Source organism: Tachypleus tridentatus, chromosome 13 (genome assembly GCF_004210375.1).
Source record: "Tachypleus tridentatus isolate NWPU-2018 chromosome 13, ASM421037v1, whole genome shotgun sequence".
NCBI lineage: Eukaryota > Metazoa > Arthropoda > Merostomata > Xiphosura > Limulidae > Tachypleus > Tachypleus tridentatus.
Window position 1 is genome coordinate 142369139 of NC_134837.1, and position 27198 is coordinate 142396336.

Consider the following 27198-nt stretch of genomic DNA (forward strand, 5'->3'; position numbering starts at 1 on the left):
GGACGTATTTATGGTGTAATCTATACCGACATTTGTGTCTATAAAACAGTTGGACGTATTTATGGTGTAATCTATACCGACATTTGTGTATATAAAACAGTTGGACGTATTTATGGTGTAATCTATACCGTACATTTGTGTCCGTAAAACAGTTGGACTTATTTATGGTGTAATCCATACCGTACATTTGTGTTTATAAAACAGTTGGAATTATTTATGGTGTAATCTATACCGTACATTTGTGTCCGTAAAACAGTTGGACTTATTTATGGTGTAATCCATACCGTACATTTGTGTCCGTAAAACAGTTGGACTTATTTATGGTGTAATCTATACCGAACATTTGTGTCCGTATTTTCTAATTACAGCATAATATAGATCTGCTGTTGTTTCTAAGGGGCCTGCGTGTATTTTTTACCCAAGATTAGGCTCAGAATTCATTAACAGATTTTGTTAACGTTTAAATACGACATTTTGATGATCTGTAAAGTTCAGTTTGCTATAGAGACTAAAACCTATAAGTTTCGAGTGTTGCTGAAGAAAAAGTAAATAAATAAACCTACATAACTAACCTTGTATTTCTAATTAGGGACATTGTCGCTGCTGTAACACATCAAGATTTATTTTTCTAGACAACTGATACGAGCACTTTTGTTGTTTTTATGATTGAAAGCTCTAGAAGAAGTGTGTAGGCTCCACAATAATATCAGTTCTGATCATGGAATAATTTATTGTGGCCACATCTCACAAGAAGAATATGTTGAACGATATTTTGTTAAAAATATTGACGTATTTTTAAAGAAAAGTTGTGATTCAAGTCAGTTTTTTATAAAACAATATTTTTTTTCGCTGATTGGCAGCTAGTTTTAGTTTATTTGTTCAAATTCCACTATTTCTGTTTTGTACTAGTAAATGTGGCTTGTTTCGAATATTCAAGAATCTACACAATGGGTGTTTGTACTAGTTGTCCTCATTTTTAAATTGTGCATTAGAGGAAAGGTAGGTAACGAATAGCACCCATCGGCAACCTATCGGCTACTCTTGTCTGGTCTAACAGTCTTTGACAGTCACTCTTATAGCACACCCACGACCCTAAAGTGTGGAGGGCGTTTTTCTGGCAAAGGGACCACGCACATTGAGTCTTCAAATCATATACTGGCCCCGTACAAATAAAGTAAGTTGATAAAGTTTCATTGATTGAAAATGACAATGTAGAAATGAATGAACTCACGAACGAAAATAAAAAAGAATATGTACAACACATTTTAAAATAACAGAGCACATACTACTCACATAAATCTATACATTAATTTTGCTAAAGTTATTTGTAATTTTTTTTAATATATAGAACCATTTTTCAATCTGAACTTAACCTGAAATCATTTTTTTAAAAAATTGACAGCAAAAAACAAGGTATTTCTTTAAATTTGCAGTGAAACATGATAGTTAAACCTGTATACATAATTAATTACACGTTTCCTACTAAGGGTTATTTAGCGCTGTTGACCTGACCATACATCTGATCTGTTTAATATATATATATATATATATAATTAGCTATTTTATAACGATAAACCTTTTAAAGTGTTTCTGTGTGAAGTTTGAAAAATACCGAAAAAACAAGCGAAAACCTTGAAACATATATAATAAAATCATTGTTGTATGTGAGTTATACATTAACAATAAAAAAACAAAAAACGCTCAAAATACAGACTAGAGCAGTTATTTTAAAGCAAATTTCAGTAAAATTTAACGGTCAGTTGCTGTGAATTTCACTGAAAAACCAACTTAAAGTAGATTTAAAATTTGTTTTTACAGTAAAAGATCTGACATCTTACCTATAGGTAGTTTTACTGCGAATTACTAGTAAACGTTTTATTGTAGATAGATTATTATATTCATTATTTGTGTTAATGTGTAACTTGTGTACTAAATTTATAAGTCAATTAACTGGATAACGTTTAACTGTTGGAATATGCAGTTAATTCCAAATGTTCATTGAAAGGCAGTTTGCAGTAAATATTTGAAACAAATATTAATTTCTTTGGAATATTCTTACTTATGTTGATTTATCCAAATTCTTCGAAGTAAACGTTACATATTTTAAACTGTAGCAAGCAAGCAATTTATGACAATCTCAGAGTGTTTGTGAAGTGCTTGTGGTGCATTTTATAACTCTTACGAAACGTAATTAAAGACGTGTGTGAATGATTTTATTATTTACCTAGGACAGCTGTGACACTCCAGTACAACCACCACACACTAGTACAGTTTGTAATAACATTGTAGTACAGCTGTGACACTCTCGTACAGCTCATCATAACACAGCTATGACAGTCCAGTAGAGCTATGGCACAGTAATACAGCTTGTTATAACACTCTGTAGTATAGTTCGTTACGACACTCCAGTACAGCTATGACAGTCTAGTACACTTATGGCAGCATTACATCTATCTACGACACTCTAGTTCAGTTACGTTTGGCACACTAGCACACCTATGACACTTGTACAGATCGTTACAGCACTCTAGTACACCTCTAGACACTCCAGTGCCTCTATGACGCTAGTAGAGTTTGTCATGACTCTGTAGTATAAGTGGTTATTAACAATAAAATTTCTTCTTTTATTTTGTCCAGATGAAACACAATTATTGGTTGGTGTGAAAATGATGATGAACGAAAACTGTGAAACTAATTGTACCTAGACATTTGTCATCCCAAAATCTCGTCTTCAGGAGCTATCTATTTCTGATCCCTCTCCGGAGAGCAGTCTATAAAGCTGATTTTTAGTTATAATGTTCAGTGGAATGTAAACCTCTAAATCGAAAAGTAGTGTTCAAGATAAGAGGTCCAGTGTAGAAATACATCATTTTCTAAAGGTGATATAGTTAACGTCATCAGAGTGATAGAAGCATAACGTCATCAGAAGTTTAACGGCAACAGTGTATAGAGAATGTTAATTCTTAGAAAACGAAGGAGAATTGTTACGCGAGGTAGAATATAAGAATGCTGAAAGAACATTAAGTGAAAACTACAAACAGTCGCCACATCGAACCAATGTTGTCAGCAAATATGATGTCCTTCGTGAAAAAGGTAAGACGTTTACTCCAATGAACATCCCTTGAACGTTTAACTTTATAAATTTACTATATTTCATACGAATCTCTTTCTAAAATAATTTCATATATAAATTCGCAGTGTACCCTCTGAGTTACATCAAGTGTATCAGTTCCTACGGTACCTAATAAATTACACCATATATTACAGTAGCAACTGAATTGTACCCAATGTTTCAGTTCCTACAGTACCGACTGAGCTACACCCATTCACATTCAGTTTCTGCAGTGCCCATTGAGATACACGAATTTTATCAGTTCCTACAGTGCCTACTGAGTTACACCTGGTATTTTAGTTCCTACAGTACTTACTGACCTACCCATCAACGTACCGGGAAATTATCGGAGTGTTGAGGGGAGAACTCCTAACTCCGATCATTCTTCGTACTCTTCAGGGGGTGGGTTCTTAAGGATAAATGAAAGGGTTGCTAACAGTAACTTCATTGGCTTCTTATATAAACTACTGAAACGTTTACATAAAGCAAGTTAACTGAAACATTGTTTAGGTAAGGCAAGTTAACTGAAACATTGTTTAGGTAAAGCAAGTTATTTGAAACATTGTTTAGGTAAAGCAAGTTAACTGAAGCATTTATATGCAAAAACGGCTCGTTTGGGCTGAGAAAACACTTTACATAGAAGAGCGAACAACGTTTCGACCTTCTTCGGTCATCGTCAGGTTCACAAAGAAAGAGGTAACTGACCGGAAGCTGACCACATGTTTGAAAGGGGTTGTGTAACTGTGTGTCGAAATGTAGAGGGCGGTATTAGATGTTTGAATATATAATTTTATTTATTATATTAATATAGGTATAAAGGCGTTCCTTTATATTGGTTTATTTTGGGTTTAAGTTGTTGTATAAGTAAGGCTTCTTTAATTTTACGTTTGTTTATGTTTGTTTCTTTATTTAGTATTTGAGTGTTTTCTATGGTTATGTTGTGTTTATTTGACTTGCAGTGTTCGAAAACGTGTGAAGGTGACTTTTTATGTTCTTTGAATCTGGTTTCCATTTTTCTACTTGTTTCTCCAATATAGAAGTCGTGGCAGTTATCACATTGTATTTTATAAACAATGTTGGTGTGGTGTTTGTCAGTGTAGTTTTTACATAGTATAGACCTCAGTTTTGTGCCGGGTTTTGAATAAATTTGGTATTAATTGGAATGTCATATTTTGTTACTAATTTTTTGCCAAATGTTGGTTATTTGTTTGCTGATGTCGGGAATATATGGTATACAGCAGTATATGGTTTCGTGGTTTTTTGATTCGTGAGCTGTATTTACTTTAGTTGGTTGATTTTGCTTTCTGTCTAGGTGTGTGCGTATAATGTTTTCTACGGTTTGTGGAGGAAACTTATTGATGTTGGTGAAGTATTGTTTTATTTTGTCTAATTCATCGTTAATTTTATCTGGTGAGCATAGTTTTATGGCTGTGTTTATTTGGTTTCTTAGTATGTTGAGTTTTTGTTTTGTTTCATGTGCTGAGTCCCAAGGAATGTATAGTCCAGTATGGGTGATTTTCGGTGGATTTCTGTTTGAAATTGTGTATCAGTTCTTGTAATTTTGAGGTTAAGAAATGATATTTGATTGTTTTCTTCCTGTTCACATGTGAAGTTGATGTTGGGATGTATAGAGTTAATGTGATTGAAAAAATTAAGTATGTTTTCTGTAGATTTGAATCCCGCAACCGTGTCATCTACATATCTATACCAGTATAGTGGTGGATGTAATGCTGTGTTAATTGCTTGTGTTTCAACTTGTGTCATAAAATATTGGCTAGAACTGGTGATACTGGGTTGCCCATGCTTAGGCCGTTTGTTTGTATATAGTTTTGGTTGTTGAACATGAAGTTTGTCTTTATCGTGGTGAATTCTATGAGGGTTGCTAACTGGTTACTGGGAATTTCTATAGTTGGGTTAGGGTCTCGGATATAGAGTTCTAAGGCTATCTTGCAGGCTTCAGTGGTTGGAACTTCTGTAAAGAGGGATATAACATCGAAACTGGCCATTAAGGCTTTATGATTAAGTTGATTTAGATTAGACTTGAAATTAAAAGAGTCTTTGATAAATGAGCTGGCTGATGTTACATATTTGGAGAATGCCCATGCTATGTATTTACCAAGGTTGTAATTAAACGATTCATATGTGGACATTATTGGTCGTAATGGACAATCTGGTTTATGAGGTTTGGGGATGCCGTATATTTGTGGTGTGCGTGAGTCGGTTTTACGTAGGTAGGAATAAAGTGTTTGTGAAATTGTGTTGGCTTTTTTCATTTGTAGTAGTAATTTGTTCAGTTGCGTCTCGTGTGTCTTTGTTGGATTTGTGTGTATAGGTTTAAATTTGTTCGTGTCTGATAGGATGTTATTCATTTTTTGGATGTATTCATTCGTGTTCATTATGACTATAGCGTTACCTTTATCTGCTTTTAGAATTTTTATGTTTTTGTCTTGTTTTAGGTTTTTTATGCAATTAATGTCTATTTTTGTAAGGTTGTTTTTCAGTTTTCTGTTTTGTGAAATTATGTTGATGGTTTTGTGAGAACTGATACACAATTTCAAACAGAAATCCACCGAAAAATCACCCATACTGGACTATACATTCCTTGGGACTCAGCACATGAAACAAAACAAAAACTCAACATACTAAGAAACCAAATAAACACAGCCATAAAACTATGCTCACCAGATAAAATTAACGATGAATTAGACAAAATAAAACAATACTTCACCAACATCAATAAGTTTCCTCCACAAACCGTAGAAAACATTATACGCACACACCTAGACAGAAAGCAAAATCAACCAACTAAAGTAAATACAGCTCACGAATCAAAAAACCACGAAACCATATACTGCTGTATACCATATATTCCCGACATCAGCAAACAAATAACCAACATTTGGCAAAATTAGTAACAAAATATGACATTCCAATTAATACCAAATTTATTCAAAACCCGGCACAAAACTGGGGTCTATACTATGTAAAACTACACTGACAAACACCACACCAACATTGTTTATAAAATACAATGTGATAACTGCCACGACTTCTATATTGGAGAAACAAGTAGAAAAATGGAAACCAGATTCAAAGAACATAAAAAGTCACCTTCACACGTTTTCGAACACTGCAAGTCAAATAAACACAACATAACCATAGAAAACACTCAAATACTAAATAAAGAAACAAACATAAACAAACGTAAAATTAAAGAAGCCTTACTTATACAACAACTTAAACCCAAAATAAACCAATATAAAGGAACGCCTTTATACCTATATTAATATAATAAATAAAATTATATATTCAAACATCTAATCCCGCCCTCTACATTTCGACACACAGTTACACAACCCCTTTCAAACATGTGGTCAGCTTCCGGTCAGTTACCTCTTTCTTTGTGAACCTGACGATGACCGAAGAAGGTCGAAACGTTGTTCGCTCTTCTATGTAAAGTGTTTTCTCAGCCCAAACGAGCCGTTTTTGCATATAATTTCTCAACAAGTGGGTTTCTCGTCATCACTGATAACTGAAGCATTGTTTAGGTAAGGCAAGTTAACTGAAACATTGTTTGGGTAAGGCAAGTTAACTGAAACATTGTTTAGGTAAAGCAAGTTAACTGAAACATTGTTTATGTAAAGCAAGTTATTTGAAACATTGTTTAGGTAAAGCAAGTTAACTGAAACATTGTTTAGGTAAAGCAAGTTAACTGAAACATTGTTTAGGTAAAGCAAGTTAACGGAAACATTGTTTAGGTAAAGCAAGTTAACTGAAACATTGTTCAGGTAAAGCAAGTTATCTGAAACATTGTTTAGGTAAGGCAAGTTATCTGAAACATTGTTTAGGTAAGGCAAGTTAACTGAAACATTGTTTAGGTAAAGCAAGTTAACTGAAACATTGTTTAGGTAAGGCAAGTTAACTGAAACATTGTTTAGGTAAGGCAAGTTAGCTGAAATATTGTTTAGGTAAGGCAAGTTATCTGAAACAATGCTTAGGTGAAGCAAATTATCTGAAACATTGTTTAGGTAAAGCAGGTTATCAGAAAATGTGTATATAGAACAAGTTATGTGAAACATTGTCCATAGAAAATAAGATGTTTTGAAGCGTTGTTTACAACACAGTATTACAGACAGTTATGGTGATATTTAATATAGTCATCCAACTGTGTTCTTATTTTACATAACCGGCAGTGGGTCAAGTAATAATCTTCAAGATACAGTGAATTTGGAACAACTGTTAAACTGGTTTGTTTCAGACACAGATCGCTTTTTTGCCTTCAGTCGGGGCAATTTAGTAGAATTGGCTGAAGAAAATTAGACCAAGTGGTTAAAACCTGTGTTGTATGAAGCATGGTGGAGTGTACGTCTACACTCTGTGGTTACAACCTGGGATGTATGAAGCATGGTGGAGTGTACGTCTACACTCTGTGGTTAAAACCTGTGATGTATGAAGCATGGTGGAGTGTACGTCTACACTCTGTCTTTCTCGAGAACAGCTCAGTCTAGATAGATACCTTCTAAAAGACGCTATCAACAGTCTGAAGTTGTGTGTTTAATCAGGAGTGGTGATTACAACAGAGAGAGGTGAGGAGAGGATTCTGTAATTCTCTCGGACGTACAAGGTTCTACTAAGCGTGATTTGAGTCAGAAATCAATGATGCTCCGACGGTGCGGTTATTAACGATAAGATAATTCTATTTTGTAGAATCTGGTTCTCCTTTCATTACACTAGTGTGTCAGGCCTAATTATTATACTGGTAGCAGACGAAAATATCGTAGATATAAATAACGATGTAATGCGTCTGTTAAAGCATTTACCATTTTTGAACACTGCCATACTTATATTACAAAATGCAAAAAAGGAAAATCGTTTAGTTTGAAGTTTTTCCTAATTAATTAGTGACCCCCAATCAGTGGCACAGCGGTTTATCTGCGGAGTCACACCGCTAGAAACAGGATTTCGATACCCATGGTAGGGTTAGGCAGAGTACAGATAGCCCGTTGTGTAGCTTTGTGCTTAATTGCAATGAACAACAACAACCCTTTTTTGTGATTATCCAATAAACTGTTTATAGACTACACTATTTGACTATCCGCTACACTTCTCACTACACTGTTTAACTATCCGCTACACTTCTCACTACACTGTTTAACTATCCGCTACACTTCTCACTACACTGTTTAACTATCCGCTGCACTTTCTACTACACTATTTGATTATCTGCTACACTTTCTACTACACTATTTGACTATCTGCTACACTTTCTACTACACTATTTGACTATCTGCTACACTTCCTACTACACTATTTGACTATGCACTACACTTTCTACTACACTACTTGACTATCCGCTACACTTTCTCGTCTCTTTTCCCCCATTTCCAGCCCCTCCCAATAAAGCTAAGTGCCGTTAAGTACTCCTCCATGTCTCAGGTGTTGTTCGTATATCTGTCAGTTTCTGATATAATTAATATCTGCCAGAAACTATAGCCTGAGTGTAACAACAAAATAGGTTAATTTAGCGTTAGTAATACAGTGTACGTGATGACATTCACGTTAACTGCATGCTTTTCCTCATGTTCCTTTTAATTATTCCATTTCGGATTCAAAATTAGAAGGCGTCTTGGTCAGTGACCTGTCTAAATAGGTCTGGAAGGTTATTTTTACCTTTGATTTTTAATTTCAAATGGGATTAAGAATGAGATAAACAAACAAAAACACCAAAACTTTGTAGATAAACCTGGTAATTTTTACGGAATTTAGACCCGTTGGTCACTAATGTTTCGCCAACAATTGGCATTTTGCTGGAATAGTCAGGACGTCACATCTCTATCACTCCACCACTCTATCTCTACCACTCGGAATAACTAATGTGATTCTTTACAAGGTTTAAGTCCCTAACGATGGAACATAGTTGATAGCAGAGCACCCTAGCGATAGAAAAATAGACGATATAAGCACACCCTAGCAATGAAAGATAGGCAATAGTGTAACATACCGTTTGGAAATAGATGGCAATCGTGCACCCTAGCGATGGAATATCGTCAATAGCATCACAGCCTAGCGATGGAACATAGTCGATGGCAGTGCACCCTAGCGATAGAATATAGTCGATAGCAATGTAAAACTATCTTCAGCACTTGAGCTATAGGGTCATTGTACCATTCTCATATAAATTATTTGTTGGAATATTTAGGATAACGACAATAATAGTTAAGCGGTCACACACCAGTGAAATAAAAATATATTTAAGTTTCTTTACTGGTTTCCCATTAACAATACTGTTTAATGCAAAATTGACAAGCACGTGTTTTCACACAGATATTTGTTGTATTTACGCTATAATCTCATATTTTCATACTTTTCTATTCAAAGAAATGACCTTGGATTATCAGATGGTTTATCACGCCATCATAGGCAAAGGATAGAATAACATATCCCTGTCATAAACTTGAAGGTGCAGTGTACTTATTTTTAACCATTTACATTTTTTGTCGGGTTTGTGTGGGTTTTTTTCATTTCTAAGAGTAAATGTGTTCAAATCGATTGGCAGAATACAGTTTAACCAGTAAGCTTTGGTGGACATGTGTTTTATTGCTCAAAAATGAAATTAGGAACTAAAAAAGAAAAGTCAGCTAGGAGATTATTTGTTTTCCTGTCTTTACAAAATAGATTCTACTCCCGAAAATATAGTGCAAAAAAGAATAAAGTAAACTTAGTCCAAATTGTTATGTAATCAGTAAATTACATACATAATTTAACATTGTATTCAAGAAAGCCTTGTAATGTTCGAGCATTGCCATAATAATGTATCAAAATAAACCTGATTCCATGTTGGTGGAATGTTACATAATGAGATGAAGTAATCCCTACTCTAAGATATACTTACAAGAGAGAACTGTTACCCTGGTGGTGTCTTTACAATGTGATAATTAAGGTAATTTCAATGATTTTTGTTATGCATTCCTGGAATGTTATGTAAACATGTAACATAAACAGCTAGTACAAACATGCACTATTAACATATAATATATGACCCGGCGTGGCCAGGTGGATTAAGGCGTATGACTCGTAATCTGAGAGTCGCGAGCTCGAATCTCCGTCACACCAAACATGCCCGCCCTTTCTGCCGTGGGGGCATTATAATGTCACGATCAATCCCACTATTCGTTGGTAAAAGAGTAACCCAAGAGTTGGCGGTGGGTGGTGATGACTAACTGCCTTCCCTCTAGTCTTACACTGCTAAATTAGGGACGGCTAGTGCAGATAGCCCTCGTGTAGCTTTACGCGAAATTAAAAAACAAACAAACATCTAATATAAACAAATAGTATAAACATGCTTAAGTGTAAACATAAAAATGATGATACACTAGATTTAGAATCTTTGAAGGTAATTTAGCACAATGAAGACTTCTTTATCACCATTAGAAGGGTCAAAGGCCATGTTGTTTTCTAATCATTGTGATGATGTCTGGTCAATGATATTGTTAGCGTCTGTTGATCTGCTTTTTCAAACTACAAGTTTTCTTTTCAGATTCTTGTTTTATCTGACAATATTTTCCAATGTGACATCATCATGTTTTCTCTTTGTTGTTTGATATTATTCTAACTTTCAACGAACCTGTTTATTCGTTGATTTTTTTCAGTTTTAGATTTCCAGGTTTTCTGCCAGCGAAAACTTTCCTTGGATAGGAAAGGTGACAATTCTAATGCACTAAAATAAGTCACGATAAATTTCATTTTCCATAATTTTCTAGTGCACATAAGGTTAGATGTTCTCTGTCTCTAGATTTTTCTTTAATCCTCGCGTAGTGTTTAAACATGTGCTTTTTCAGCCACTATAACCGTACTATTAACTGTCAAGATCTTTGCATCAACATTGCTAAATTGATTAATTTTAACGGGTTGATTTCCCATGGAAGCATTTGGCATTCTCACAAAATATGCACTCTTGATCGTGCATCCCTGACTCTGATCAAGATCTTATGGTTGACCTCCTAACCTAAGATCCACTGGTTTCAATTCGTCACTGAGACTTGCCTCTAGTTTTAGATTCAGAGTATCTCTTCATGGTAAACATGTCCTGTAGTAGAATATGTGGGAGATCTTGTCTCCTAAATGTTTAACAGTATCTAAAATTGGGACATGATTCATTATTTGGGTAAACTCAAGAAAAGTCTACCTTGATTAATATGTTTGTGGATTCTCCTTTGTGATTAAGTGGTTCTCTGATTTTGCATTTTCTCACAGTATATGAATAATAATACAGTGGTTCTGAGGAGAAACTGTGAGGTTTGATTTCTTTAGGTTTCTATTGTTATTGTTTGAAACTACTCCCCAAATGACGATTTATTCACTATATACAACCTGCTGATCTTTACGATAACTGTTAACCTTTCTGAAAACCATTTATCTCGAGAGTAAATAAACAAACAAAAAACAACATAGCTGGTACTTAGTGTGGCGTGTGTTAAGTGTGGTCAGTGAAGTTACCGGTCATGTAACTAATAAACAACAGACACAATTTACAATAATAATAATTCATAAATTTATTACGTCCGTGTAATAATTTTTTACAAGGACAATATTTACACAGTTATGAAGCAATACTGAGAAAATAACAAATATATTAGAAATTAACTGACCTGGTCATATTCAAGAATTTCTTTGTAGAATATGCCTTAACAAGAACAGTTTCACCATCAAGTACAATTTCAACACTAACTTCACATTATTCTTGGCAACATTTGTATACTGTCAAATAATTCTAGATACTTCTAGACTGTAAAAACTGTATTCCATAAAGTTTCGTCACTTTATAGATTTCTAGGCCTAAGTTACGAGCGTTCCAGAATATTCAATAACTTTTCTGAAGTTCAGGAATATTCGATGGGATTCAGTCATACTAATTATGCTAAGGATTCTTACCAGGTGTTAATATTAAAAAAGTCATATTTACGTCTAACCATTACAGTATTATTGTTATTTATTATTAACACTACAACGCAACACTTGGTGGCGCATAATAACTGTGATCAGTGGATCACTTGGTAGCGCGTGTTGAAATATGTTAAGTTGCTTGTTTTCCTTCTATATATTGATGATATATTATTAATAATAGAAAACATCCACTAAAAGCTCTAAACTCTAATTTTACTGTTTCAATATTGCAAACTGCTAGAGGTGGTATAATGGTGTGGTGACGTTCTCATTTTAGGATCTGTAGCTTTCAATTTGTTGAAATAGTAGACGCTTATCTTAAACTCTCCAGTGGCTCAGCGGCAAATGTTAAGGTTTACAACACTAAAATCCGGGTTTCGATACCCGTGGTGAGCACAGTCTCTTGTGTAGCTCTGTGTTTTAATAATAAACAAATAAAGTTTACGGATTATTGCTACTGATTCCAGCATATTGGACTTCCGTTCTGATGGACCAGAACTATAATAATGTGATTATTAATCAATTCATCGCTCTCATATTGTTGAAATCTTCGACCTTCACAATGAGCAACATTACAATAAAAAGCATCTTGTGCGGTCTATGAGAAACTGTATCCAGGCCATTATATTAGGTTTTCAAGTTGTTTTTGTGTAAGTATGGTTTATATCATTGCTCAACATAGTGAAATTACGTCATAATCCTGTTATTGTGTAATCGTTGTCAATCGCAGGGCAGATTCAAGATTTCGCTCTAGTTTCTCGGCTTTCTAGTGGAAATACAAAAATTTCTAAACTATAACAAAACATTTATTTGAGAAATGATAATTTTCTTTATATTACAAGTTGTGACACTCGATTATATTCTAATATCTTCCAAGCGAAGCTAAGGGAGTATAATGTACTTGCTTAAACGCCACCTGCAAGACAAAAATTATAAGCACGTCGACGCAAAGGGAAAAATATATTTACATATATTTACAATATATTTACATAGAATATTACAAATTACAACAAATAACTGTTTATTCTAGTGTAGTGCCCCCTAGCATTTTAATTTCTAAAATGTGAAAAAAATTAATATTTTAGAAACAGGGCCCGTTATGGCCAGGTGGTTAAGGCGGTCGACTCGTAATCCGAGGATCGCGAGTTCGAATTCCCGTCACACCAAACATGCTCGCCCTTTCAGCCGTCGGAGCGTTATAAAGTTATGGTCAATCCCACAATTCGTGATAATATATGACCCGGCATAGCCAGGTGAGTTAAGGCGTTAGACTCGTAATCTGAGGGTCGCGGGTTCGCATTCCCGTCGCGCCAAACATGCTCGTCCTTTCAGCCGTGGGGGCGTTATAATGTTACAGTCAATCCCACTATTCGTTTGTAAAAAAGTAGCCCAAGAGTTGGCGGTGGGTGGTGATGACTAGCTGCCTTCCCTGTAGTCTTACACTGCTAAATTAGGGACGGCTAGCGCAGATAGCCCTCAATTAGCTTTGCGCGAAATTCAAAAACAAACCGTTTTATAAAAGGATTCATATTACTTAGAAAACACGAAGTTGCTCGCTGTATTGTGGCGCCACCTGGGGACATACTAGGATAGTAACTAAATTGACTGGTAATCTAGGCGTTACCCTGAACCAACTGATAATAAGCGAACGCATTAGGAGATTGTTCTGTATTAGGAACACTGACTTACGTCAATGTAAAAAGTATGTAACTGTGTGTTTATCGATGTGCAGAACAAAATTAGAGTGTTATGTCGAGAGCTTACTTAGCTTACGAATTCCTCAGTGTTATGTCGAGAGCTTACTTAGCTCACGAATTTCTCAGTGGTATGCCGAGAGCTTACTTAGCTCACGAATTTCTCAGTGTTATGTCGAGAGCTTACTTTGCTCACGAATTCCTCCTTTACTCCCTTACATTTCAGTGTTAAGACTGAGAAGACTCAAGGTTTTTATTCTTTTAATAGATTGTCAAAACTGGTACAGAGGAAGAATCTGAACGACCAGTAGAGGTCACCAAGCTTCGACAAGTCGCCACTGGGGTGCAGGACTGGAAGGGAAGTGATAGGACGCCGAGAGCAGAACTTGAACGTTTGACGACCGAAGAGAGATCGATCATCGAACGGGTTTGGCAAAAAGAAGAGGAATTTGAAAAAGAAACGAAGAACGTCTGGTAACATGTAACATATGTGTGTAGTTCGTGGTAACATGTAACACATGTGTGTAGTTAGTGGTAACATGTAACATATGTGTGTAGTTAGTGGTAACATATAACACATGTGTAGTTAGTGGTAACGTGTGTGTAGTTAATGAGAACATGTGACAGATGTTTGTAGTTCGTGGTAACATGTAACACATGTGTGTAGTTCGTGGTAACATGTAACACATGTGTGTAGTTAGTGGTAGCATGTAACGTATGTGTGTAGTTGGTGGCAACATATAACACATGTGTAGTTAATGAGAACATGTGACAGATGTTTGTAGGTAGTTAGTAGGAACATGTAACAGTGAATCCAGCAAGGGTTGGGTCCCTATGGAAACTCCGATCTTTTTGCTAGTTACCTCTTTTATATATATCAGATGTTTCTAATTACTGGTAATATACATTAAAAAGGGTGCAAAGCTACCCAGGGTGTGCTTTTCTTTTAGCTGTATTCACCAAAGTTCTATCTTTTACTTATTATCGGAAATTGTTCGCACAGGAAATCCACTTTCTGTTGATTTCATCTTTTGAATTATTTAGTCAATTTTAAAATTGGTATTCAAACTAGTTAAACCTTTCAGTGAGTTTAAAGAATCAGTCAAAACCTTCGAAATTCATGGGCTGCCTATTGTTTTTTCGTTTGTTTGTTTTTGAATTTCGCGCGAAGATAAACGAGGGGTATCTGCGCTAGCCGTCCCTAATTTAGCAGTGTAAGACCAGAGGGAAAGCAGCTAGTCATCACCACCCACCGCTAACTCTTGGGCTACTATTTTTCAAACGAAATATTATGACGCCCCCGTGGCTGAAAGGACGAGCATGTTTGGTGTAACAGGGATTCGAACCTGTGGCTCTAGGATTACCCTAATGTTTCTGTTTAATAAAAGTTCGTCGATTTGTACCTTAGAGCCAATCAGTGTGATTTTAAAGTCACTCAACAGTTTAATGTACAAAATAAACACCAGTCATTGTAGTTGCTTAATTAGTAGGAATGGATTTGGTTTACATGGAAATGAATTCATCTTCTTTTTTTTTTTCAGTATGGGAGGATCGTCGCTGATGTTAAGACAGACCAGCTCCGCTGACCAAGAAACGTGCAGAATATGCCGAAAGACTATTGGAGGAGACGAACAGAGACGTCAGTGTGACGAATGCAAACAGGCGGTGTGTGAAGACTGTGCGTCCTACTCAAATGGTTCAAAAACTGCTCACCAGGTGTCTCACTTAGTAATATCTTTTTCAACCTTTTTGGTTTAAAGTTTTATAAAATATTTTTATATATATACCAGACAGTAACATTAAGAAGATGTTATTCTAATTTCAATATTTTTGCCAAAACATTGGTAGAACGTATTTTTCCAAACTGTATGTATTGATTGATGGGTATATCCAGTAGATGTAAAGTTATAACAGCGAATTGTTAGTAGTTAAACACGAAGTTACACAATGGGCACCACAGGTATCGAAAACCTATTGATACCATTGTAAGTCCGCAGACACAGCGCTGTGCCACATTGGAAAAAACCAGCGGTTTATTTTATATAAGGTTTAACATGTTTATTTATAACTCGTTTGAATTAATAAACCAAGTACAATTTTAAGATAATTTCAAAGTTTCACCTATATGTTTGCTGTAGATATTATGGTACAAAAACTTTAACAATATTTCCGTTCATATTTTCAATTTGTTTCACTAGCAGTGGAAATGTAGTTTTTGTCGTCGCCGCAGCCAGCGCCAGTATCGTTTAGGTTTAGAACCACCGCCAGGTGCTGGAATGCAACGCGTTCCATCAGTTCGACGAATGGTAAGCTGCATTTCATATTTGTTTAAAATACTGGTGTTACTTTATTGTTGTTGTTTTTTGCAAGTAGATCAGGATATATAAAAATATAACGTGTAATAACCCTTAAGTAAAAGTCTTTTCTGACTTATCACAGTTACACTTTGGTAAACCCGAATGCTTACACAGTTTCATGTAGATTATATAGAAATATAGCATATAATAAACCGTAAGTAAATCTTTTCTCACTTACCACAGTCACACTTCGATAAAGCTGAATGTTTGTATAGATTATTATGAAGTTTTTCGTGTAATAATTACAACACATTATGATGATGTGTACGCTTGTTGTATTCTAATTGAAATTAATGTTGTTGTTCTTTAAATGGTTACTTGTTTTTTTAGACTCAAAAAATGAGACATCTCGGAAGAGAAAGGTCAGTTACAGTTCCAGAACTATCGCTGGACCTGGAAGGGACGATTGGATTAGATGGTGGCCCTTCGAAGGGCCTACAGAAGAGGGGGAGTGGTAGTTTTGCAGAGGAACCAGAAAGGAGCTTCAGTTTGGATGACCGTGAACCTCCTGACCAGAGACGAGAGAAGAACCATGTTCACAAGCCGAGAGGCTGTCTAGACTTTAGACGTCCAGTCGATAGACAGACATCGACTGAATGTTCTAGAGACTCCGTGAAAGTACGAGGGGACAAGAGAAGTGGACCCAGAGACTTCTTTCCGGAGAGGACGGTCATCAGTTGCTCTGGAGACGGCCATCTGTCTCTGGACAGAAAAAGTTCATTTGAAGATGGAAGAGATCCAAAAGATAGCCTATCCTTACATGGACCGTACACCGGTCATCAACACCAGAAAGACCTTCTTCAACAGCATCAGTTTTCAAATTCTGATAGTTCCGTGGATGAATTCTATCACGAGGAAGCTGAGGACAGACGAAGGGCAAACAGGATTAGAAAACGGTCACGTATACAACGTCAGAAGTTCTACGTGGAAGAACCGGATTCCGATTCTACTTTGTCCAGACCAGAACCCCTGACTGGTGGTGACGCGTCTCCCAGAACATTTGATGGGTCAGTGAAAACGTTTGACAAGTGGAGATGGCAGGCAACTCCTCAGACTGCCGACAAAGCTTCACCTGCTGCCACCTCTAGACAACACAGCTCGGACAGTTCTGACTTTGGTGATGTCAGTGGAGAAATTTCACCTCTTAGCGATCGTAGTGGACGGAGTGAACGCTATGACCGCTGTTATGTTAGTGAACGACTTGGAGTGATATCACATATAAAAGTCCAGAAATCCAGAATCCGTACTACAGTTTTCAATAAGGATCCTTCAGGAAATCTGAATAGTTCACCTTCTCCAGACGAGCACGAGATAGGTCACTCGCAGACTGATAAATCTTTCTCTCTAGAGGACCAAGAAGTCTTTAGTTACTCCACTATGGCCATGAGAAGAAGCATACCAAGTGTGTTGGTGGACACGGTCGCCGACGTCGGTCCATCAACCCGCCTTTATCCACCAAACGAAGAGACCCACAGACGTCACAGCACGGGCAGAGCTTTACCCCGTGTGCCCGTACCCGAAAACCAGCTCGGAGTTCAGCCAGTGGAAAAATACAGCACCCACTCGCTGGACCTTCCACGTGACGAGACGCGTAAACCCGAGCGTCGAGCTTCGGCACCCGAGAGAGAAAATATTAAAATTGTGGTTGATGAAGTTGGTGACACCCATAAAAGTAAGTAATTTAAGTGAAATAAAGCACTTACTAAAACATTTACCAATTACTTTATCCAGACATTAAAACTAAGACCAGGTAGGATTGAGCTACCTTAATTAGTTGAGTTTCTGCTTTCATATTAATGACGTGGGAGAAGTCAATTGGCTCGTACAACTCACAAACTGAGGGGTAGTCAGGTTAACCATTAAGACAAGGATACAGTGACTAGTATTAAAAACTACCTGTTTTTGTTTTATTTTCTTCACTAAATTAGAATAATTCGCTGAAGACTTAACACTGAAGAACTATGTATTGTCACTTTTCTTTAATTAACGTTTAGCTTATAAAATTCTGGATGGTTTTTCTTTAAAAGTTATCTTAAAACTAGCCTTTGAAATTGACGTAACAGAGAAGTAATGCCTTTTATAAAAGTAAGTGTATTTTTGTCGTTTAGCTAAACGTGTAAGGAATAGATAAAATATAATGTTATAGCGCTAAAAACTGAGTTTCGATACCTGTGATAGGCTTAGCAGAGGTGGCTCATCGTACTTAGCAATAAATAACAATGAAATAAGGGTTAGTAGAACTACTGGTAACACACTGTAAATGAGGTCTTACCACAGTATAATGATCCCCAGAAAATAATAAAGTTTTATGGGCTTAGCTTAAATCTGGGCCTTGATTCCCATGGAAAACAGAAAGCAAACAACATATTAGGTAACTTTACGCCAAAAGATAAGCTTTAAAATAACAATACGTGATAAAATACGGTGTATTACAGTAATTTTTTACAGCGAGTTAGTGAATTACAGATTTCTACAACAGCGTTTGCTTCAAATGAGGTTACATTACTATTCGGGTGTAAAACTTAACGTGTGTATTAACAGTAAAGGTTCGATTAACAAAATCTGCCTGATGTCTGAAGTTTGAGAGAGACGATTCTGAGATCTCAGATTACTCGATAACTCTGTGTCAGGTGTAATCTGTAAAGTCAGTCCTGAGAAGATTAAGTGTTGGTTAACTTTATGAATAATACGTTTGATACGTGTTGATACCTACACGGCCGGTTATCTCTGATATACGTATATGTTGTATGCGAATGAGATGCAGTTAACAGAAACATAATAAGACTTCTATCACTACCGTGGATTCTGAAAATAATTGCATCTGTTAAAAAAACGTATAAAACACTAAAAGAGTTTCAGACAGACTCGACACAGTAAGTTTGAGGACTGTCACTGCCTGTTGACGAAACTTTTAGAAGGTCGTCTCTGTTTCGTTCAACAAGCACTTACAGTTCTGAAACTAGCGATATGACTCCCAGTACCTGAAGTACACTGACCACAAACGTTTCGTCTGGTTTCAGCACAGCCAAAACCTCAACTGAAAAAAGTCCGTCTTCATCGAGACACGAAGGATGCACGTGCACTAAGTAAGTAATTTTCTATAACTTCCTTACGTCATAATCTGCGAAACTCCTGATACTTTTCACATTTTTCCTTTCATTACCGGGCGTGGCTTGTTGTTGTTAGCGTGTTGGACTGTGAATCCAAGGATCTGTGGTTCACGTCTACTTGTTACAAGCTAAGCCAGCCCGTTGGTGCGTTATATATGTTGGTGATCGAATCGCACTATTCGGTTGCAGTTGGCTATGGGTTATCTAAGGTTCTTTCTTCCAGTCAATCAATTATAGACTCCCGGAACAGATGAGTTTTCCAAAACAAACGAACAAACTTTTACTTTTCATGTATTCTTCTATTTCTGTTTCTTTTAGCTGGTTTTATTAATTAATCTTAACTGTTTCATATTCATGTATTTATTATGATATCTGTTAATAATTCAGTAGCCAGTTTTCGTACATAAACCTGTTCATATTCATGTATTTATCATGATATCTGTCAATAATTCATTAGCCAGTTTTCAAACATAAACCTGTTTCATATTCATGTATTTATCATAATATCTGTTAATAATCCAGTAAACTGCTTTAATGCATAAACCTTTCTATTTGATATTCATATTTTTGTTTTTACCTTTGTGTCATACAGTGTTTGTCAACATTCAGCTCTGTATTACGAACTTTAACAACATTCTCTTCTTATCTCTCACCTCCACGTTTTCTCACAGCACGTGGTTTCGGAATGAGAGTGTTAGGAGGAAAGTCCGCTGAAGATGGAAGTTTGTACACTATTATATCATGGGTACGAACTGGAGGTCCAGCCGAGCAGAAGGGAATTCATCAAGGTTAGAACAGCACTGACACTATCTGTGTCCCACTTTCTTATGGTGTTGGCAGTGTCGTAACAGTGTAGAAGTTGCCCACCTAATGACATTGTTAGAACATTTCTTAGTGCCGTAACAGTGTAAACATTGCACAACTAACAGCACTTGGTACTACCTACGTCACAGTGTAAAAATTCCGTAACTATTAGCATTGTTCACACCCTTGGTAATGCTGTAACAATGTAAACACTGCACACCTAATAACATTGTTCGCACACATTTTAAGTTTATTGCAGTGTAACGAGTTAAAAAATAATAGTTGACTTCGAAGTGCCTTAATTTGAAAAGTGTGTAATCCATTACGATTGTTTTTCTTGTAATGGTTTTCTTACTGTAAAGTATGGAAGCGTATTATACAAATGTAGTCCTAGCCAATAGAGATAAAAATAAAAGTTAAATTTTACAGATTACTCTATACCTAGGTCTTTGTGCAGAAAAATACTGGAATAATAAAATGTCGATATACGAGAAAGAAACTCGTTTAAATACATATTACTTGTTTACATACCACGTGATTAATATATAGTCTGGATAGAGTAATTATGTTGGAATGACCCATTATTACCTTATGACTAAAATTAAAAAGTAATCAAACAGAACCCCTAAAATTTGTACTCACTACAGTTTCAACTGTGTAATGTCAGAACATTCCTTTGTTTTATACCTTTACAGTTTCAAGTGTAATGTTAGAACATTCCTTTGTTTTATACCTTTACAGTTTCAACTGTGTAATGTCAGAACATTCCTTTGTTTTATACCTTTACAGTTTCAACTGTGTAATGTTAGAACATTCCTTTGTTTTATACCTCTACAGTTTCAACTGTGTAATGTTAGAACATTCCTTTGTTTTATACCACTACAGTTTCAACTGTGTAATGTTAGAACATTCCTTTGTTTTATACCTTTACAGTTTCAACTGTGTAATGTTAGAACATTCCTTTGTTTTATACCTCTACAGTTTCAACTGTGTAATGTTAGAACATTCCTTTGTTTTATACCTCTACAGTTTCAACTGTGTAATGCTTAACATTCCTTGCTTTATACCTCTACAGTTTCAACTGTGTAATGTTAGAACATTCCTTTGTTTTATACCTCTACAGTTTCAACTGTGTAATGCTTAACATTCCTTGCTTTATACCTCTACAGTTTCAACTGTGTAATGTTAGAACATTCCTTTGTTTTATACCTTTACAGTTTCAACTGCGTAATGTTAGAACATTCCTTTGTTTTATACCTCTACAGTTTCAACTGTGTAATGCTTAACATTCCTTGCTTTATCTTTCTATAGTTTCAATTGGATTATAACAACAGTTTGTTGACTTACATTTCTACAATTTCTGTTATCTAATACTAGAACATATCATTGTATTATATTTCTTATTATTATAATAACTTCTCACATAGGTGATAAAGTTGTGGAATGGGGAGGAACGTCTTTGATTAATAAGACGTTTGAAGAAGTATCAGCAATCATAGAAAGAACTGGTGATATAGTAGAAGTTGTGGTGGAACAACATGATACCAGGTAGGATTTGTAGTATTCTAAACTTGTGGTTAGAGAAGTGGTGGAACAGTACAACAGAAGGTAGGTGTTTATTATTGTATATCTGTGGTTGGAGTAATGGTTGAACAGTACAACAGAAGGTAGGTGTTTATTATTGTATAGCTGTGTAATGTTAGAACATTCCTTTGTTTTATACCTTTACAGTTTCAACTGTGTAATGTTAGAACATTCCTTTGTTTTATACCTTTACAGTTTCAACTGTGTAATGTTAGAACATTCCTTTGTTTTATACCTTTACAGTTTCAACTGTGTAATGTTAGAACATTCCTTTGTTTTATACCTCTACAGTTTCAACTGTGTAATGCTAAACATTCCTTTGTTTTATACCTCTACAGTTTCAACTGTGTAATGCTAAACATTCCTTTGTTTTATACCTTTGTATATTGTATATCTGTGGTTGGAGTAACGGTTGAACAGTACAACAGAAGGTAGGTGTTTATTATTGTATATCTGTGGTTGGAGTAATGGTTGAACAGTACAACAGAAGGTAGGTGTTTATTATTGTATATCTGTGGTTGGAGTAATGGTTGAACAGTACAACAGAAGGTAGGTGTTTATTATTGTATAACTGTGGTTGGAATAACGGTTGAACAGTATAACAGAAGGTAGGTGTTTATTATTGTATATCTGTGGTTGGAGTAACGGTTGAACAGTACAACAGAAGGTAGGTGTTTATTATCATTGAATAACCTTCTTTCCCTTCTCCATTAACTTCCTGTTATAGAAATAAACGTATTTTGTTAGAAATGACATAGAGTTTAATGATTATTTTATTGTTGTCAAAATTACATTTAACCCTCGGTTTATCCGAAATTTAATGGTAAAGTTTGAGGAAGCTGGTTTTATGAAATCCTACAGGACTGGTGAAGACCCACTTTCTTCACACCACCAGAAGGCACCTGTCTCTCCACGAAGAAAACAATGTCCAACACTTTCTCTTTCTCCTGGTATGTCTTTTCCTGTATATATTACTCAGTAATCTATCTTGTGCATGTGTTTAAAACGTTATTACCATATAAGTTAATATTCTGTATAGATATTTATTTGTGTGGGGAGACAGGGTGTGGCTCGAGATTGGCGTAACTGTACTGGGAATCTGTGGTTCGCTACAAGCCAATGCCTTAGAATCATCCTACTACATAGTGAGACCGTGGGCGTAGGAGTTAAATTCTATTATTCAATTTGACAAGAGAAGCCCAAGAGATGGCGGTGGGTGCTGTTACTACCTGCCTTTTTGTAAGAGTTTAATAAACAGCTACAACGTTATATTTGTTCAGTTGTTCGTGTATAATTTTCAAATATTGTTCTTACTTAATTTTCCTCAATATCTAAACCCTTTGGGTCTGTACATATTTACGTAACTATAAATCCTTGGTTTCTAATCCCCAGAATTTATAAACACAGATCAGTTGTGAACATTTCCTTTATATCAGATCAACAGACGTTTAGTCGTACTTTTCACTTAGCGCGTAATATTTAATATTTTTATTAATATTGTATCACATCGCTATAGATGACATTTAGGATACCTTTACCACGGGAAGCCGAGCCACGTTCTTTTCCGAAGTATGGATTAAGACATTTATCCATTTTACACTAAACATTAACAAACATTATGTAACGTGTTGAAGAAAGGATGATATGATAACACTTACACTGAAATTCTAACTTTTTACTGTTCTTGTTTAAAATATTGTTTATATTAGTGGTAGTAATGGCTAATCACATTACGTTTAGATTAGTGGTAGTAATGGCTAATCACATTACGTTTAGATTAGTGGTAGTAATGGTAAGATAAACTAGTTTAGATTAGTGATAGTAATGGCTAATTACACTACGTTTAAATTAGTGGTTGTAATGGTAAAATAAACTAGTTTAGACTAGTGGTAGTAATGGTAAAATAAACTAGTTTAAATTAGTGGTAGTAATGGCTAATTATATTACGTTTAGATTAGCGGTATTAACAGCTGATTACACTGCGTAATAATTACTTATTACAGTACACTCTTTACTAATATCGTTCTATTCAGAAAAATTGTTGAATGTACATTGTTGTAGTGTTGAGGTCTGATTTTTTTGTAGCCTCAACTTTAAAAACAGTTACCAATTTTAACACTTTTTTTAATGTTAATGCATAACTCGTAGACTAGTGACCAAGTTTAACACTTTGCTGTATGTTAATGTATGACTTATGGACTAGTGGCCAAGTTTAATACTTTATTGAATGTTAATGTGTAACTTGTACACTAGTGACCAAGTTTAACACTTTCTTCAGTGTTAATGTATACTTGTAGACGCAACCAGTGACGTTGAAATACAACCTATTTCTCCAACCCGTCGGAAGCTTCCCAAAACACCGGTAAGTGACAGTAACCGCAATCTAACAACAGCACCTAAAGGTGTTGTTGGCACACGTAGTAGTGTAATTGTGTAAAAGTTGTACACCTAATAGCATTAGTGGAACATTTACTAGTATCGTAACAATAAACAGCGTTAAACAATATGTTTTGTTGGTTTAGAAGTTTTCACATAAATTTCTTTTTTATCATATTCATTATATACGTATAATAAAAGCACGAAGTTCTAGATATATATCTGGTGGTGGTATGAAGAATTTATATTCGACAAAACTTCAAATACAGTTCATCAATTAACAACAAATACAGTGAGATATTTTATTATTTCTAGTTTTGAAACGTAAATGTAATATTTACGACTTTACAATAAAGAAAAAATACCGAAATTATTTTCAGCCAGTTCTCTGTAGTTACTCTTAGATAAAACGAACGTGTCTTGAGTTTTTCACGTGCATATAAATTGATAACACTTGTCTGAAAATACGTTAGGTGTTAATCTTGTTGCAGCTAAATTGATAACACTTGTCTGAAAATACGTTAGGTGTTAATCTTGTTGCAGCTCTGAAGCGTGTCTTGTTTCATCTGGTTTCTCAACTTATTTAACATCCTGTTCGTGCCACTAAAGGAACACTCATCTTCAGCAGAAGAAAACGGCGCCACCATCAGACATTAAGTTATTTTTTTAAGGTCTTGTAACCAATGGTTACTTTCCACAAGTTTTTCATTTTGGTCTTTTGTTCCCTTGTAATGTCTCAAGTTAACCAAAATGGCGTCAGAACAACGTTTCGATCTTCTTACGTCATCTTCAGGTTACCAAAGAAAGTTTCCAACTGACCGTTGCTGGGTTGGTGTCTTGGGAACGAGAGTGTGAACGGATACGAGATTGTAGGGGGAATTGCATTTGGATGTTGGGTAAATGCTATTAATTAAAGTATGTTCTTTATATTGGTTTAATTTTGTTTCGAGTTCTTGTATAAGTCGATTGGGTTTCTAGTCATCATGAAGATGCATCCTCTCATCACACCATCATATGTTAAATCGCACACTGACTGGGCCATTTGGAAGGAATCACATATGATAGTGACGGAGACCTCTTGGTTTTTTGAAGGTATGAACTTCTGGCTTTTCTGAAAAACTGACCACAACCACAAGCCTTCGTTTTGAGATCCACAACAACTATAGCAATAGAGTTTAATTTACTTAAGTATGGTACTGTCTTTGATGGCAATCTGACTGGGATAACAAATAAATAGAATTTCTCCATTTTCTGCAAGACAATTCCTGCTTACAACACTGAATCTGACCCATGTTTGTGTGGATGCTCATAGACCATCAAACTTGAACACTGACAAACTTAGAGGACATGAACACATCTGTAAATACTAAGTCAGCACTTCGATAATTCTGGAATTTTTAGTTCAGGTTCTTTGAATAACCTCTGACCCTCGTGTAACACTTATGGTACAGTGAATATGTCTTTGGTTTTATTTCTGGCATTCGTTAATACTGCAATGCATATAAGGAATGCCCTTTCCTAGTCTCTCTGAAAGTTATTTACACAACTGTTATTATCCTGAAAAATTGGCAACAGCGTCGAAAGTGCGAAAACTTATTTCACTGTAATTCAGGTTCCTTTTCATCATCACTCTTTCAAACAAACTCGTAATGATTGTTGAATCAGCTCTTATTAAACCAGTAATGTCCAAGAAAGTTTAAATGACTTCAATCAGTCGTAAAGTAGATCAGAGTTGACAACTGATATATGACGATTCGTCCACCATTATAGAGTAATATTTGTTACTGAATTCCGAGTCGTCAAAAAATACATAAACCTTGATAATGTAGTTCGCCATATCACAAGCTGTAACTTTTCTTGCACATGTCGTATGGTCTCTCTGTGATTTTCCTCTTGTTGCTCCAGAGTCGTCTTGTGGCATAAGACAATGAGAAACCAAACGTTTGTACTTCGTGGTTTGTGAAATTTTATTTGTTTTTCCTTTTCTGTTATGACTACATTACCGTCGTCTGTTGAACAAGTAAAGTATGAAAGGGTCTTTTAACACCTTTTCCTCAAAACTTATGCATTGCTTGAGTATGAACATGTTTCTTGGTGTTCCCAGTTCCGTTTCTAAAATTGTTCAACGGAGGTGTTATGGAAACACCATCTGTTTTTCTAAGTAGTGCATATAAACCATTTTTGAAACATTCTCACCAATACTTACAAATCGCCCCTCCAGGAGATGACATATCAAAAACATATTACACTTCCCATTTCTCTGGTATTTAACCGAAGACAGTAGAGTGGGTGAGGAAGTTGCTTACCAGGGGTTGACGAATCAACATCACTGGTTCCCAGACTCGACTGCTAAACTTCTGTTTGAGTCAGACTCAGTATCAATAATTCTGCTCGTTACCTTTAATTTACGTTTCATTGTAACAAACTGTAGAATATACTTCACTACAGAAAAGTTCAAATCACATAGTTTAACAACTTTGCCAGACAAATAGTTTCCACACGGGCTTATAGAGCATGAACCACTTTTCTAGAAATGTCCACATGTCTAATAGTGCCAATACACTTCTAGAAATTTTAAGAATGTTCAGTAATAAGTATATGTTTAACTTATACAGTTGAAATCTAATTATCCACTCTTTGATACACATTGGCCAGCTGTTAAGGTGAAACACACCTTTCTTCTAGAAGTCACCAGAATGTTTTGTTACTTCGTGTGTGTAATCGTTAGGTCTACGAATTAGATAAAATTACAGTAAATGTTGACTCACTTGTGACGACTTTCACTTGGTTGTTAAAATCTCTTTCTGTAAAACAACAACAAACACAAACACTTTTGTAAATAGAAAATAGTTTAATTATTTCAGGGGGCGATTTTAGCACAAGAGAATTACCCCCTGCACACCCCTTAAATTCAACACCAGTTCCTAGTTTTCTTGGAACAATAGAATGTGGAGTACTAAGTGGACTTCACTGAGAAATTTGGCCATGTAATTACTATGTTCGTACAGTGAATCCGAGAATTAATGGCTCGTGTCCCACTGCCGCAAACTTCCTCCTACAATTTGATGCAGTGAGTGTGCCATGGAATTGTCACGGTCAAATCCCAATATTCAATTAGGCAAAATGACGCCATTAAGTTGTCCGTGGGTGATGGTGATTAGTTGTCTTCTCTGTAGTCGGTAAGTTAAAAATATGGACCTCTACACAGCATCAAATGT

The 27198-nt window shown here is 35.6% G+C and overlaps 1 protein-coding gene across 1 annotated transcript in view; it reads left to right on the top strand.

The window, feature by feature from the left end:
• Positions 1 to 24179, top strand: part of LOC143236325 (uncharacterized) — a 45414-nt gene extending 21235 nt beyond the window's left edge. The window contains exons 2-11 of the mRNA XM_076474602.1: positions 2638 to 3093; positions 14018 to 14223; positions 15291 to 15465; positions 15948 to 16055; positions 16437 to 17778; positions 19127 to 19192; positions 19888 to 20004; positions 21448 to 21568; positions 22466 to 22554; positions 23902 to 24179. Of these exons, the coding sequence (XP_076330717.1) occupies positions 3058 to 3093; positions 14018 to 14223; positions 15291 to 15465; positions 15948 to 16055; positions 16437 to 17778; positions 19127 to 19192; positions 19888 to 20004; positions 21448 to 21568; positions 22466 to 22554; positions 23902 to 24041 (2400 nt within the window). The 5' untranslated portion in view covers positions 2638 to 3057 and the 3' untranslated portion in view covers positions 24042 to 24179. The remainder of the gene's footprint in view (positions 1 to 2637; positions 3094 to 14017; positions 14224 to 15290; positions 15466 to 15947; positions 16056 to 16436; positions 17779 to 19126; positions 19193 to 19887; positions 20005 to 21447; positions 21569 to 22465; positions 22555 to 23901) is intronic.
• Positions 24180 to 27198: the final 3019 nt, after the last annotated feature.